The sequence below is a fragment of the Oncorhynchus nerka genome, linkage group LG24, assembly GCF_034236695.1.
Source record: "Oncorhynchus nerka isolate Pitt River linkage group LG24, Oner_Uvic_2.0, whole genome shotgun sequence".
In the NCBI taxonomy this organism is placed as follows: domain Eukaryota; kingdom Metazoa; phylum Chordata; class Actinopteri; order Salmoniformes; family Salmonidae; genus Oncorhynchus; species Oncorhynchus nerka.
This window is the reverse complement of record NC_088419.1, coordinates 67,246,826-67,260,992: the sequence shown is the minus strand read 5'-3', so window position 1 is coordinate 67,260,992 and position 14,167 is coordinate 67,246,826. Positions and strand designations below refer to the sequence as shown.

The 14,167-nt window shown below is 41.5% G+C and overlaps 1 protein-coding gene across 3 annotated transcripts; it reads left to right on the top strand.

Annotated features, from left to right (window-relative positions):
* The first annotated feature begins 1 nt into the window (after position 1).
* On the top strand, positions 2–4,784 carry LOC115108463 (oocyte zinc finger protein XlCOF6-like). 3 transcript variants are annotated; one of them, XM_029632821.1, is made up of 6 exons: positions 2–74; positions 1,328–1,407; positions 1,541–1,744; positions 1,836–2,072; positions 2,455–2,575; positions 2,724–4,784. In XM_029632821.1, the coding sequence occupies exons 2-6, from the start codon at positions 1,357–1,359 to the stop codon at positions 3,980–3,982; spliced, it is 1,872 nt and encodes a 623-aa protein (XP_029488681.1). In that variant the 5' UTR covers positions 2–74; positions 1,328–1,356; the 3' UTR covers positions 3,983–4,784. The 3 variants fall into 3 exon arrangements, with proteins under 3 accessions (XP_029488681.1, XP_064865145.1, XP_064865144.1); XM_065009073.1 differs by lacking the exon at positions 2–74 and adding an exon at positions 99–699 and having other exon boundaries at positions 1,541–1,738; XM_065009072.1 differs by lacking the exon at positions 2–74 and adding an exon at positions 99–699.
* The last annotated feature ends 9,383 nt before the right edge of the window (positions 4,785–14,167 follow it).

Genomic DNA, 14,167 nt, shown 5'->3' with positions numbered 1-14,167 from the left:
TTTTCGAGTTTCCGTATGTGCAACCTTAATAATATTCCCTGAGATTTAGATATGTCTATGTAACTAGCAAGCAGGTAAATATATTTTCCTTGTTTATATGAGCTTTATTGCCATTTGATGACAAGTTGGGCTAACTATCCATCTGTTTTCCAGCTATAACAGATAACTTTAGTTAGCTAACGTTAGCTAGTATGCTTTAGGGCAATTCCACGTACTAGTACAGTACCGGTATAACAAAGACTAGCCATACATGTTTGAAGGCAAGGTATTATGAAGGATCCATTAGGACCAACGTGTGTAGTTCATAGGAGCGTGTCAAATGAAAGCTAAGAGTGCGTGTCTGTCGTACTTCATTATCAAATGCAGCTGGGATATCATTGTGGAGCTAGCTAGCTATCCCGCTTTGGACTTTTCGAATCCACCTCCACTTGAAAGCGTTTGACTTAATGAGGTTCTCTTATTAGCAAGCAAGGAACAATTACAGTTGTGTGTACTTAGTCGAATGCAGTTCTTGAAGGGGTGAATTCATTGATTGTAAACATCGTGATACTAACGTTAGTGTTGTAATAAAGATTCATTCAATTGTCCATCAGTCATTTCACTCAAATGTATTATTCACAGATTGTCACCATGCCACTAACAAATGCTGAAAAGCAAAGAAGATACAGGCAAAGACTAAAGGAGAAGGGGAGTTATGAGGTCAAAGAAAAATACTTAAAACTGAATGTGTTTTAAATCACAGGCTAAAATACAGAACATGTATGTGTTTTTTAATTGACCTTTTAAAATTTAGAAACACATTGCTAAAAGAAGAAATTACCTTTTTGAGAGCATATATTACCTCTAACTATTCAGGCTACATCATCATGAATGTAATGACATTCAAACCCATAATTATTGAATTATGTGGAGTACAAATCAGGGACCAATGATGTCATACCATTACCATAGTTCTGTTACTGTGTGTTAATCCACTTGATGTAGTTTGATAACCAAAGGTTGTTTTTCAAACTAAAGTTGATATTGCTGACTGCCCATTCTTTCTGCAGACATCCTTGAATTATAATTTGGAGCAGATATTTACGTTTTTGGAAAATGTTGTCACGTAAAGAAAAAAAGATTCATACCGTCATTCTGTTACCAAACTTGGCATCTGCACAGTTCTTTAATAAACCGTACCACTCTATGCACAATTACTACTTTTAACAATGCCCTCTGAAAATGTACTTAAACTTTGCACTGAATTGTTTTTGTTTGACATGCATTGGGCTTTGTTGATCCTTGTGATCTAACTAAACATTTGGGTGGGTTGTTTTGTTATTGACAGGTCACGAGTCTGTTCATCATCTGCTGAAGATGGATCAATATGGGAGATATGAAAGTAGTGGTCAGCCAGAAGAGCTTTTTGTAGGTTAACCCACACATCATGCATTCTTCAAAATGAGAATCAATTTCATTATTCAATATGTAAAACGAGCGGCATTAACAAGTTTTATTGGTCAAATGTTATTCTTCTAACCCCAACCATGGTCTGTTCTAGGATCCCTCACTGCATTGGAGGCAGGTCAAAGAGGAAGCTGATGAACTCCAGATTTCAACTGTGCCATTAAGAGTTGAAACATCCCAGGTTTGTCAAAATGAGGACCCGGATGAACAAGATACCTCCTTTGATCCACTTTCAGTCATCCATCGAGTCACAGAGCAAGAGTGTGAACATAAAAGCATGACTTACCTCAAAGTAAGGGTAAGTGCCTCAACACTGCAAGCCCATTTACGAGGCCCAGAGTTATTGTTAGAATGATGATGCTGAATGAATTATGTTTTCTCTGTGTCAGGTGCTGCCTTCTCCAGTCCCAGTCAAAGAGGAGTCTGAAGAATGCTCCCTTCTGCCAGTAGATGAAGAGAAAGTTGCCTTAATTACAGTTAAGGAAGAAGAGAATGAAGACTGGTTGAAGTCAGAAGATGAGGATGTTGTGAAAGTGCCAGTGCCTTGGGAACCGTTGGAAACATCATCATCATGCTCAGATACAGAGGATACAGAGGACAGTGAGATGGAAAGTGATAATGTGCAGGTGAGTTCAAGCATGTATTAACGTACTGAGTGAAATACACACTTTGAGATGTTTTGTAGGGTTAGCTTCTTGTAGGTTCAAACTAAAGGTGTCTTCATTCCTAGTTGTTTTGACCGTTCTGCACCTTACCTATTAAAAGCTGTGTACCACAAACCTAGCTTTCAACCTTCATTCTTTCTGCCACTATGTGACTGCATATGGAGTGTCTAAATTTAAGCCTATAATGTCTAAATTTAAGCCTATAGCTTCATAATGAAGTTAAGATTTCACAAACACAAAGCATAGCTTTCTTGAGTGCTGGGCCGAGTTAGTATTCCGCCAATTTCTGAAAATACTGTAACTGACTTTCTGACTGAATACCCGCCTCATTTCTGCTTCAAAGGACTGTGAAAACAATGAGCATGGTGATTCAGGAGCATTGAAGATTGAAAATTGCAGCAAGACATCATTGGATCCAGGGCTGACACTAGATACAGATGAGAAAGCTAATGCTGCTGATTTGAGTGAGTACAATTGGTGGGGTGGGTTGCAGTTACGGTGTAGAGATATAATAATGTGTTACATGTACATAACACGTTTCATTTCTCAATAACTGTGGCTCTATAATGAAATAAGTGTAGTTAATTTGATGTTTTTATCTCTGTCCTTTAGGTGACTCTAAAAAGGGGTCCTTCTACCCATGCCCTCATTGTACGCTCGGTTTCACCATAGAACGCTTTTTTCACGGGCATCTCAAGAGGGCCCACCCTGAAGAGTACATCACTCTGCTAAAGTTTCGGAAAATCATAGCAACCCAAGCCACGTGCCCACAATGTGGCAAGAGCTTCTCCAATAAATATGTTATGAAAACACATCAGAAGAGTCACACAGGAGAGAAACCATATCACTGTGCAGACTGTGGGAATAACTACGTCTTCGCTGATTCACTCAAAAAACACAGATGTGGGAAAGGATTACGAAGACAAACCCATCTGACCAGCTATGAAATGATCCCCACAGTAGAGAGACCATATACATGCGTTCAGTGTGGAAAAGGATACAGATTTCAAACCCAACTGACTAGCCATGAAAAGAGCCACACAGGAGAGAGACCATATAAATGCTCTCAGTGTGGAAAAGAATACAGAAGACCAGCCCATCTAAAAAGACATCAAATGACCCACACTGAAGAGAGGCCATTTGATTGCCTCAGGTGTAAGAAGTCATTCTACCGGCCGGAAACTCTAAAAGCACACCAGAAAACCCATACAGGAGAAAAGCCTTATCGGTGCTCTCTGTGTGACAAATGTTTTGGCTTTTCCAGAGACCTTAAGAGACATCAGTTGACACATACAAGGGAGACCCACACTGGACAGAGGTCCTATGATGTCCACGAGTGTAAGAAGTCCTCCGGCCAGCTGGAAATTCTCAATGCACACCAGAAAACACACAAAGTAGAAAAGCCTAAGCCTTATCAGTGCTCTCAGTGTGACAAATGTTTTGGCTTTTCCAGAGATCTTAGAAGACATCAGTTGACACATACAGGGGAGAAACCGTTCAGTTGCCCCCAATGTGAAAAATGTTTCGGTAGGAAATGGGAATTGACGTACCACCAACGGACACACAGCGGAGAGAGGCCTTACCACTGCTCTGAGTGTGGACAGAGCTTTAGCCTAAGGGGGAACTTTAAACGCCACCAGCAGAGCCACACAGGGAAGAAGACGTTTCATTGCACTCAGTGTGACAAGAGTTTCTTCAGAGCGGCTCACCTGAAAACCCATCTCCTCATTCACAATAGAACCAAAACAGTGGTCTGCTCTAACTGTGGGAAAGGGTTCAACCATGATGGGAACTTAAAACGTCACCAACGATTCTGTATGAAGACAGAGCAAAATTGTAATGCACCCCCATCTGTAGAAGTACAGATATGATATAATAATGTAATACAATGCCATCTAATTATAAGTCTGTTCTTCTTGGTACATTTATCTCTAGTTCAAAATCATTCAAGAGACAGGCCTTTTTGTTCTCTGACGACTGTAGGGGAGTAGGATTCGCTTTCATGTATGTCCATTAGGTGGCAGTAAAATAGGAAAGTATTTTTACATGTAGTGGTACTTTTTACTTTTCGATATTCTGTATGTGCAACCGCAATAATATTAGCTGACCCTCCGATACTCCTGAAAATCATCCATGTAACTAGCTAAAGGTAAATATATTTCTGAATATATATATATATATATATATATATGAGCTTTATAAAGCCATTTGAGGACAAATTGGGTGTGTAGCTGACTATACAAGCCTTATGTTGTGCCAGATAGAATAAATTAGGGCAATTCCACATAGCGTTACTAGTTGTTTCAAATAGGGTGCTAGTACGGTATAACAAAGAGAGTAGCTAGCTATGTATGTTTGAAACTGTTTAAAGACCCATGTGGACCAACATGTGAAGTTCATACGAGCAGCAAGTTGGGTGTCAAATAAAAGCTAAGACTGTCTGTCTGTGTGTGTTCTGTTATAATAAAATGTAGCTGCGATATCTTTGTGGATCTATCCCTCTTTGGACATTTCTAATCCACCTCCACTTGAAAGCATTTGACTTCAGGTCATTGATTGGCAAGGAAGAACACAAACATAGTTGTGTGTTTCACATGCAGTTCTTGAAGGGGTGAATCAATTGATGGTAAATATATTGATAGCAGTGTTGTAATAAAGATTCATTCAATTGTCCGTCTTTTCACTCAGATGTATTATTCACAGGTGTCACCATGCCACTGACAAATTCTGAAAAGCAAAATAGACGAAGAAAATGTAGGTTTATGCTTTGTGAGTAAAAAAAAAAAAAAATCTATTACACTTTCAAAGGTCCATAAGATGACATGACCTTTGATGAGAGCATATATTACCTCATTTCTAGCACTAACTATTTAGGCTACATCATCATGAATAGAATGACATTCAAATATATAATTATGCATTTCTGTGTAGTACAATTCAGGGACTCAGGATGTCATTCTCTTACCGGGTATGAATCCACTTCACTTAATGTAGTTTGCATTTGCACAGTTCTGTAACAAGCCATACAACTTTTTGAACAAGGATTATATAGCCTACTTTTAACACTGTCCACTGAAAACATGACAAAAACACTTACTTAAACTTGAATTGTTTGACACATTTCAAAGTGAACAATATGAGTCTCAGCATAATCATGTTGCTATGGAATAGCCCTTTAGCTAATATCAACATTTGTGCCATTAGCTAGGTTTCCATCCAATTGGTGATAGATTTTCATGCAAATGTTGTAGAACCTTGTCGTGGAAATTTCCTCTATTTACTAAATCATGGGAGCAAACCACACACACAAGTCAGAGTTAGTTATCAACGTCCATCTTTAATTATATAAGCTCTATAGCATTTTGACTTTCAACAGTTCAGTATCTCTAATGAAAAGTTGAGAGTCCCCACACAATGGCAAAATGGGATCCTTTATAGCAAAGATCACACATAGTCAGACAGCATAGACATAATTCATCGTTCAGCTTTGTCTCCTTTCCCAAACCCCAGAACCATAAACCAGTCCTCCAAATCAACAGGCATAAATCAAATTGTCATTTAGATACAACCAACTCAAAATACAACCAAACCTGGACAAGCTCACGGAGAGGAGAGTGAGGCTATAGGTTAAGATAAAAGGGAGCATGAGAATGATTCCAGACACTGCCACCCTCCTTTCCCCACTAGAAAAAGGTAGGGAGTAAAAGATATGTTTACACATGATGACACTTTGACCTCTCCCCTCTCTGTGGCCCATGCAACTTAGTTTTGACATAGAACAGATAACTGCAACCTCGCCACAGTATTATACAAAAATACCATTCTGATGAGAAGTAACTTACACCCATTTGATGAATATAAAAACATCTTACATATGTTACCAACAAATTCTGAATCTTCCCTAACAACCTTTATGAGCATGTTTCCACCAAATGTACATTTGCACACAAAATGTCCTTTTACTGACACCTTCATGTATTGAATTAAAATAAATAAATCGTAAGGTCAAATCTATTTATTTGTCACGTGCGCCGAATACAGCAGGTGTAGGTAGACGTTACAGTGAAATGCTTACTTACAGGCTCTAACCAATAATGCGAGAGAAAAAATGTGTGTGTGTGTAGGTAAGTAAAGAAATAAAACAGTAAAAAGACATTTGAAAATAATAGTAGCAAGGCTATATACAGACACCGGTTAGTCAGGCTTATTGAGGTAGTATGCACATGTAGGTATGGTTAAAGTGTCTATGCATATATGATAAACAGAGAGTAGCAGTAGCGTAAAAAGAGGTGTTGGCAGGTGATGGGACACAATGGGCCAATTGAGGTAGTATGTACATGAATGTATAGTTAAAGTGACTATACATATATGATAAACAGGGAGTAGCAGCCGTGTAAAAGAGGGGTCGGGGGGGCACACAATACAAATACTTCGGGTAATTTGGTTACCTGTTCAGGAGTCTTATGGCTTACGGGTAAAAACTGTTGAGAAGCCTTTTTGTCCTAGACTTGGCACTCCGGTACCGCTTGCCATGCGGTAATAGAGAGAACAGTCTATGACTGGGGTCTTTGACAATTTTTAGGGCCTTCCTCTGACAATGCCTGGTTTAGAGGTCCTGGATGGCAGGCAGCTTTGCCCCAGTGATGTACTGGGCCGTACGCACTACCCTCTGAAGTGCCTTGTGGTCGGAGGCCGAGCAATTGCTGTACCAGGCAGTGATGCAACCGGTCAGGATGCTCTCGATGTTGCAGCTGTAGAACCTTTTGAGAATCTCAGGACCCATGCCAAATCTGTAGTTTTCTGAGGGGGAATAGGCTTTGTTGTGCCCTCTTCACAACTGTCTTGGTGTGTTTGGACCATTCTAGTTTGTTGTTGATGTGGACACCAAGGAACTTGAAGCTCTCAACCTGCTCCACTACAGCCCCGTTGATGAGAATGGGGATGTGCTCGGTGCTCCTTTTCCTGTAGTCCACAATCATCTCCTTAGTCTTGGTTACTTTGGGGCCCAAGTTGTTAAAAGCCCAAGTTGTTATTCTGGCACCACCCGGCCAGGTCTCTGACCTCCTCCCTATAGGCACAGGGACTATGTTGGTCTGCTTGAAACATGTTGGTATTACAGACTCAATCAGGGACATGTTGAAAATGTCAGCGAAGACACCTGCCAGTTGGTCAGCACATGCCCGGAGCACACGTCCTGGTAATCCGTCTGGCCCCGCAGCCTTGTGTATGTTGACCTGTTTAAAGGTCTTACGTCGGCTACGGAGAGCGTGATCACACAGTTATCTGGAACAGCTGATGCTCTCATGCATGCCTCAGTGTTGCTTGCCTCGAAGTGAGCATAGAAGTGATTTAGCTCATCTGGGAGGCTTGTGTCACTGGGCAGCTCACGGCTGTGCTTCCCTTTGTAATCTGTAATAGTTTGCAAGCCCTGCCACAGCCGACGAGCGTCGGAGCCGGTGTAGTATGATTCAATCTTAGCCCTGTATTAACGCTTTGCCTGTTTGATGATTCGTCGCAGGGCACAGCGGGATTTCTTGTAAGCTTCCGGGTGAGAGTCCCGCACCTTGAAAGCGGCAGCTCTACCCTTTAGCTCAGTGCGAATGTTGCCTGTAATCCATGGCTTCTGGTTGGGGTATGTACGTACAGTCACTGTGGGGATGATGTGCCTCTGGGTGAGTGGTTTCCTGTTTGCTTATTTCCTTATACAGCTGACTGAGTGCGGTCTTAGTGCCAGCATAGGTTTGTGCTGGTAAATAAACAGCCACGAAAAGTATAGCTGAGAACTCTCGGCAAGTAGTGCGGCCTGCAATTTATCACAATATACTCTACTTCAATGTGTTTGTTGCATTTTCAATTCTACCCATAGTTTTGTCACAAAAACTGTTGCTGTTAAATAACGAGATGTAAGGCCACTGTAGCATTTTCGGCGCCGGGTTCTTGTAAGGCACATAGACACACAACACCAGTCCAAGTGAAGGGTTAAACTGGTTTATTACTATCAGGCTTTGGCAGCGTTCTTGAGATACAAAAGCCAAAACAAACATAGTAAACACTTCGCCACCGGTGGAACGTCCGCCAAGCTTTGTCTTTGGGAGTTAATTCTGTGTTGAAATACTATTTTCCTTTGTTCTTTAAAACCTCCTTTTCCACTGTGCGCTCTGTCTCTCCAATAACCTTCACCTGCCGGGGTCAAAAAATGGTGTGTTTACATGCCATTGTAAGAAGGAAAACGTATGATGCTGACGGACTGTTCACATGCTGTTTCCTAATTCAATAAAGCCACCCAAGTATGGTGGTGACCATCAAATCAAATTTTATTTGTCACATACACATGGATAGCAGATGTTAATGCGAGTGTAGCGAAATGCTTGTGCTTCTAGTTCCGACAATGCAGTAATAACCAACGAGTAATCTAACCTAACAATTCCAAAACTACTACCTTATACACACAAGTGTAAAGGGATAAAGAATATGTACATAAAGATATATGAATGAGTGATGGTACAGAATGGCATAGGCAAGATGCAGTAGATGGTATCGAGTACAGTATATACATATGAGATGAGTAATGTAGGGTATGTAAACAATGTGGCATAGTTTAAAGTGGCTAGTGATACATGTATTACATAAAGATGCAGTAGATGATATAGAGTACAGTATATACAGTGGGGCAAAAAATTATTTAGTCAGCCACCAATTGTGCAAGTTCTCCCACTTAAAAAGATGAGAGAGGCCTGTAATTTTCATCATAGGTACACTTCAACCATGACAACCAAATCCAGAAAATCACATTGTAGGATTTTTAATGAATTTATTTGCAAATTATGGTGGAAAATAAGTATTTGGTCAATAACAAAAGTTTATCTCAATACTTTGTTATATACCCTTTGTTGGCAATGACAGAGGTCAAACGTTTTCTGTAAGTCTTCACAAGGTTTTCACACACTGTTGCTGGTATTTTGGCCCATTCCTCCATGCAGATCTCCTCTAGAGCGTTGATGTTTTGGGGCTGTTGCTGGGCAACACAGACTTTCAACTCCCTCCAAATATGTTCTATGGGGTTGAGATCTGGAAACTGGCTAGGCCACTCCAGGACCTTGAAATGCTTCTTACGAAACCACTCTTTCGTTGCCCGGGCGGTGTGTTTGGGATCATTGTCATGCTGAAAGACCGAGCCACGTTCAATCTTCAATGCCCTTGCTGATGGAAGGAGGTTTTCACTCAAAATCTCACGATACATGGCCCCATTCATTCTTTCCTTTACACGGATCAGTCGTCCTGGTCCATTTGCAGAAAAACAGCCCCAAAGCATGATGTTTCCACCCCCATGCTTCACAGTAGGTATGGTGTTCTTTGGATGCAACTCAGCATTCTTTGTCCTCCAAACACGGCGAGTTGAGTTTTTACCAAAAAGTTATATTTTGGTTTCATCTGACCATATGACATTCTCCCAATCTTCTTCTGGATCATCCAAATGCTCTCTAGCAAACTACAGATGGGCCTGGACATGTACTGGCTTAAGCAGGGGGACACGTCTGGCACTGCAGGATTTGAGTCCTTGGAGGTGTAGTGTGTTACTGATGGTAGGCTTTGTTACTTTGGTCCCAGCTCTCTGCAGGTCATTCACTAGGTCCCCCCGTGTGGTTCTGGGATTTTTGCTCACCATTCTTGTGATCATTTTGACCCCACAGGGTGAGATCTTGTGTGGAGCCCCAGATCGAGGGAGATTATCAGTGGTCTTGTATGTCTTCCATTTCCTAATAATTGCTCCCACAGTTGATTTCTTCAAACCAAGCTGCTTACCTATTGCAGAATCAGTCTTCCCAGCCTGGTGCGGGTCTACAATTTTGTTTCTGGTGTCATTTGACAGCTCTTTGGTCTTGGCCATAGTGGAGTTTGGAGTGTGACTGTTTGAGGTTGTGGACAGGTGTCTTTTATACTGATAACAAGTTCAAACAGAGGAGCCTCTTACAGAAGAAGTTACAGGTCTGTGAGAGCCAGAAATTTTGCTGGTTTGTAGGTGACCAAATACTTATTTTCCATCATAATTTGCAAATAAATTCATTAAAAATCCTACAATGTGATTTTCTGGATTTTTTTTCTCATTTTGTCTGTCATAGTTGAAGTGTACCTATGATGGAAATGACAGGCCTCTCTCATCTTTTTAAGTGGAAGAACTTGCACAATTGGTGGCTGACTAAATACTTTTTTGCCCCACTGTAGATATGAGATGAGTAATGTAGGGTATGTAAACATTATATTAAGTAGCATTGTTTAAAGTGGCTAGTGATACATTTTTTACATCAATTTCCTTCAATTTCCATTATTAAAGTGAGCTGGAGTTAAGTCAATATGTTGGCAGCAGCCACTCAATGTTAGTGGTGGCTGTTTAACAGTCTGATGGCCTTGAGATAGAAGCTGTTTTTCAGTCTCTCGGTCCCTGCTTTGATGCACCTGTACTGACCTCGCCTTCTGGATGATAGCGGGGTGAACAGGCAGTGGCTCGGGTGGTTGTTGTCCTTGATGATCTTTATTGCCTTCCTGTGACATCGGGTGGTGTAGGTGTCCTGGAGGGCAGGTAGTTTGCCCCCGGTGATGCGTTGTGCAGACCTCACTACCCTCTGGAGAGCCTTACGGTTGTGGGCGGAGCAGTTACCGTACCAGGCGGTGATACAGCCCGACAGGATGCTCTCGATTGTGCATCTATAGAAGTTTGTGAGTGCTTTTGGTGACAAGCCGAATTTCTTCAGCCTCCTGAGGTTGGAGGCGCTGCTTGCGCCTTCTTCACAACGCTGTCTGTGTGGGTGGACCAATTCAGTTTGTCTATGATGTGTACGCCGAGGAACTTAACTTACTACCCTCTCCACTACTGTCCCATCGATGTGGATAGGGGGGTGCTCCCTCTGCTGTTTCCTGAAGTCCACAATTATCTCCTTTGTTTTGTTGACATTAAGTGTGAGGTTATTTTCCTGACACCACACTCCGAGGGCCCTCACCTCCTCCCTGCAGGCCGTCTCGTCGTTGTTGGTAATCAAGCCTACCACTACTGTAGTGTCGTCCGCAAACTTGATGATTGAGTTGGAGGCGTGCATGGCCACGCAGTCGTGGCCAGTCGTGGCCATGCAAAAGTACAGTTATGGGCCTCATCATCATGTTCTAACCGGACAACATTATAGTGGGCAGATCCAGTCAGAGTCAGTATAAGTGTACTAGCGGGTGAGGGCATTCATAGCCAACCGCTCAGACGAGCTCCAGCTAGACATTTTTTCATGGTATCTCTACTATAGCAGGTCAGAATACGAAGGACCATGAAAATAATTTTGGTCGCTAAATCCGGCAAGACCTAGAACCATGAAGATAATTTCCAGTGGTGATTTTAGCATGTAAATCTTGGCGGGGCTAACTCCCCAAAAATGTTTTGGGTGCGTGCTAGCAAAGCCACTACACAACACAACACCAATCAATACATACATTGCACTAGAAGGGTGGTAGATGGTGCCCACAAACTGTTAGGGCCTACATAAAGCTGTCCCAACAGTAGTCCCAACACCTTACCACTGCTACACCTGGCTATAAGCGGAGCCTTGTCTGGCAGCGAAATAGTTCATTCAGTCTAATGTACTGCCTTTAAAAAACATAGCTGACTTGCTTAAAAAAATGTGGTTTCTACTGACAATTGAGATGTACAAACTATGGCATAAGGGGATGACGAGCGCATAAGAGGCAATCTGTCATTTCGATTAAGACATGAGGAGCTAGGACGGACATAGTCAATATAACTATTTGTTCAGCACTTTTGAAATGTACAGCGACAGAATTCAGAACATGGGCCTTTCTTACAGTATTCTCCCTGTACACCAAGTCAGAACCATAGGATAAATAAAGGGGGTGAGATGGACATTTTTATGTTTGTGCCTTTCTAATAATACATTTCTGTGTTATGTTTGTATAAATCAATTTCTGTGTTCATGCAAATGACTGATTGAACGAATCCTCATTTTCAGGATCTGCAATTTGGCAGTACGCCCAGAACCTTCGAGAAAGGGGAATCTCAGTTTCAAGGTCTCAGCTTAGAGAGAAGAAGCCTTGTGATGTATCGGTCTGTCACATGCATGACCCAGTATTGGTCGTCACATGAATGAAGCAAACATTGATTATGAATGATGAATAAGCTAAATCATGCACATATAACTTGTCAGTATATAAGGGAACTAATACGACTGCCCCGTTAGAGCTCATAACAGACATTCACCATGGTGCATCAAGTTTGTTGGAACCTCTCCTGCGCGCTGACAATAAACAATGATTCAATTAAGATTGACTGTCCCTGTGTAAGAATTTCCACCATGGGCATATAAGCAGACAATGAAAGCTCTTACAATATTCAATGATGACATTTCTCCAAGTCAGGACAGTAGGAAAAGTTATGAGGGGAAAAGGGACCAAATAATAATAATTATTATTAGGGTGAGGCACATGTGCCTACTACACAACATATACTTAGTATTACTTTCTTAGCTACCGTATATATATCTCCCTGGCATATTACATAATTTATGCAGCAGCACACAATACCTTGCTGTGCTGTACTCACTTGAACAGGAAGGTGGGGCGGCGGTCCTTATGGGCAAATTTTGTCATCAAAGTCTCGGATTCTCTGGATTTATGGTGCTTTCAAGACAACTGGGAACTCTGAAAAGAACAAGGTCAAATCATGACGTCAGTGATCTTCAGGTCTGAGATCTAGAAAGAGGCCCGAGTTCCCAACTTGGAATTCCGAGTTGGATGACCATTCAAAACATATTTCCCAGTCGGAGCTTGTTTTTTTCAGAGTTGCCAGTTGTCGTAAACTCACTGAAGTCTGAGATTTCCCAGTTTTGAGTTTCCAGTTGTTTTGAACACGGCAGAAGTCATGCTGTATGGACAGCATGGCCAATGTTGATTGTTTATCCTTTTAAGCATGGGAAAGAGACTCTTAAACCCAGACTTGGACCACACAACCACTCCAATGAATAGCAGGCTAGTGATTGCTTTGCTATGCTTGCAGTTGAAACTGATTCCTTCCAAACCACTCATTGTTGAATTTGCGATTTCCAACTTGTGTAATGTTTATGGCCGATGAGCACGATACATTTTTATCTGTAGTTTCTCTTTATAATTTATCTTCATCAGACAAGGCTTGAATAGGATTTGCCAGTAGATTGTCGACTTGATTCATGATGACTGCTAGCTTGCTAGCTAAGATTTTGAAAGTATGACGTTGACATGATCAGTCCAATCAACGCTATTGTAGATATAACGTGATGTGACATAATTTTATCTGTGGCCAATTAACTTGAGCCTTCTTGGATGGGCACTTCTAATGTAACTTTAGGGCAGCACCCAAGGGGCCTGAATTTGAGCTCTCCCCGTAGATTGTGTAGTGCTGTAGTGTCCCTATGAGTGACAGAACATTGAGTCAATCACGGCGCAAGTAGAGAACATTACCAACCCCTACGCTCCGTATTTTTCACTGGCTGCCCCACCGTCACAGAAAGCACTGAGCTAGGCTGAAAACCCATTTTGAGCTGCCTTACACAAGAAAACAAAGAAGATACCATGTTTGTATGAGGCTTTATTAACTCAATTATTTTTTTTTACGTTGTTTGCAAACAAATATGTGACACATATTCATGCCAAAATAACAATTCAAAACAGATGGGGGGGCTCAGCTCCAGCTAGACGTTTTTTCAAGGTGTGTAAGAAGTCCTCCTGCCAGCTGGAAATTCTCAATGCACACCAGAAAACACACAAAGTAGAAAAGCCTAAGCCTTATCAGTGCTCTGTGTCAAACATGTTTGGGCTTTTCCAGAGATCTTAGAAGACATCAGTTGACACATACAGGGGACAAATTGTTTTGCAACAAAGCCTCCTTCACTCACGCTGCCAAACATACCCACGTAAATTTGATTATCCTACTGATCCTTGACTTCAGGGATGTCATTTACAAAATAGCCTCCAACACTCTACTCAGACTGCATCCAGTTTGCTATAACAGTGCCATCCGTTTTGTCACC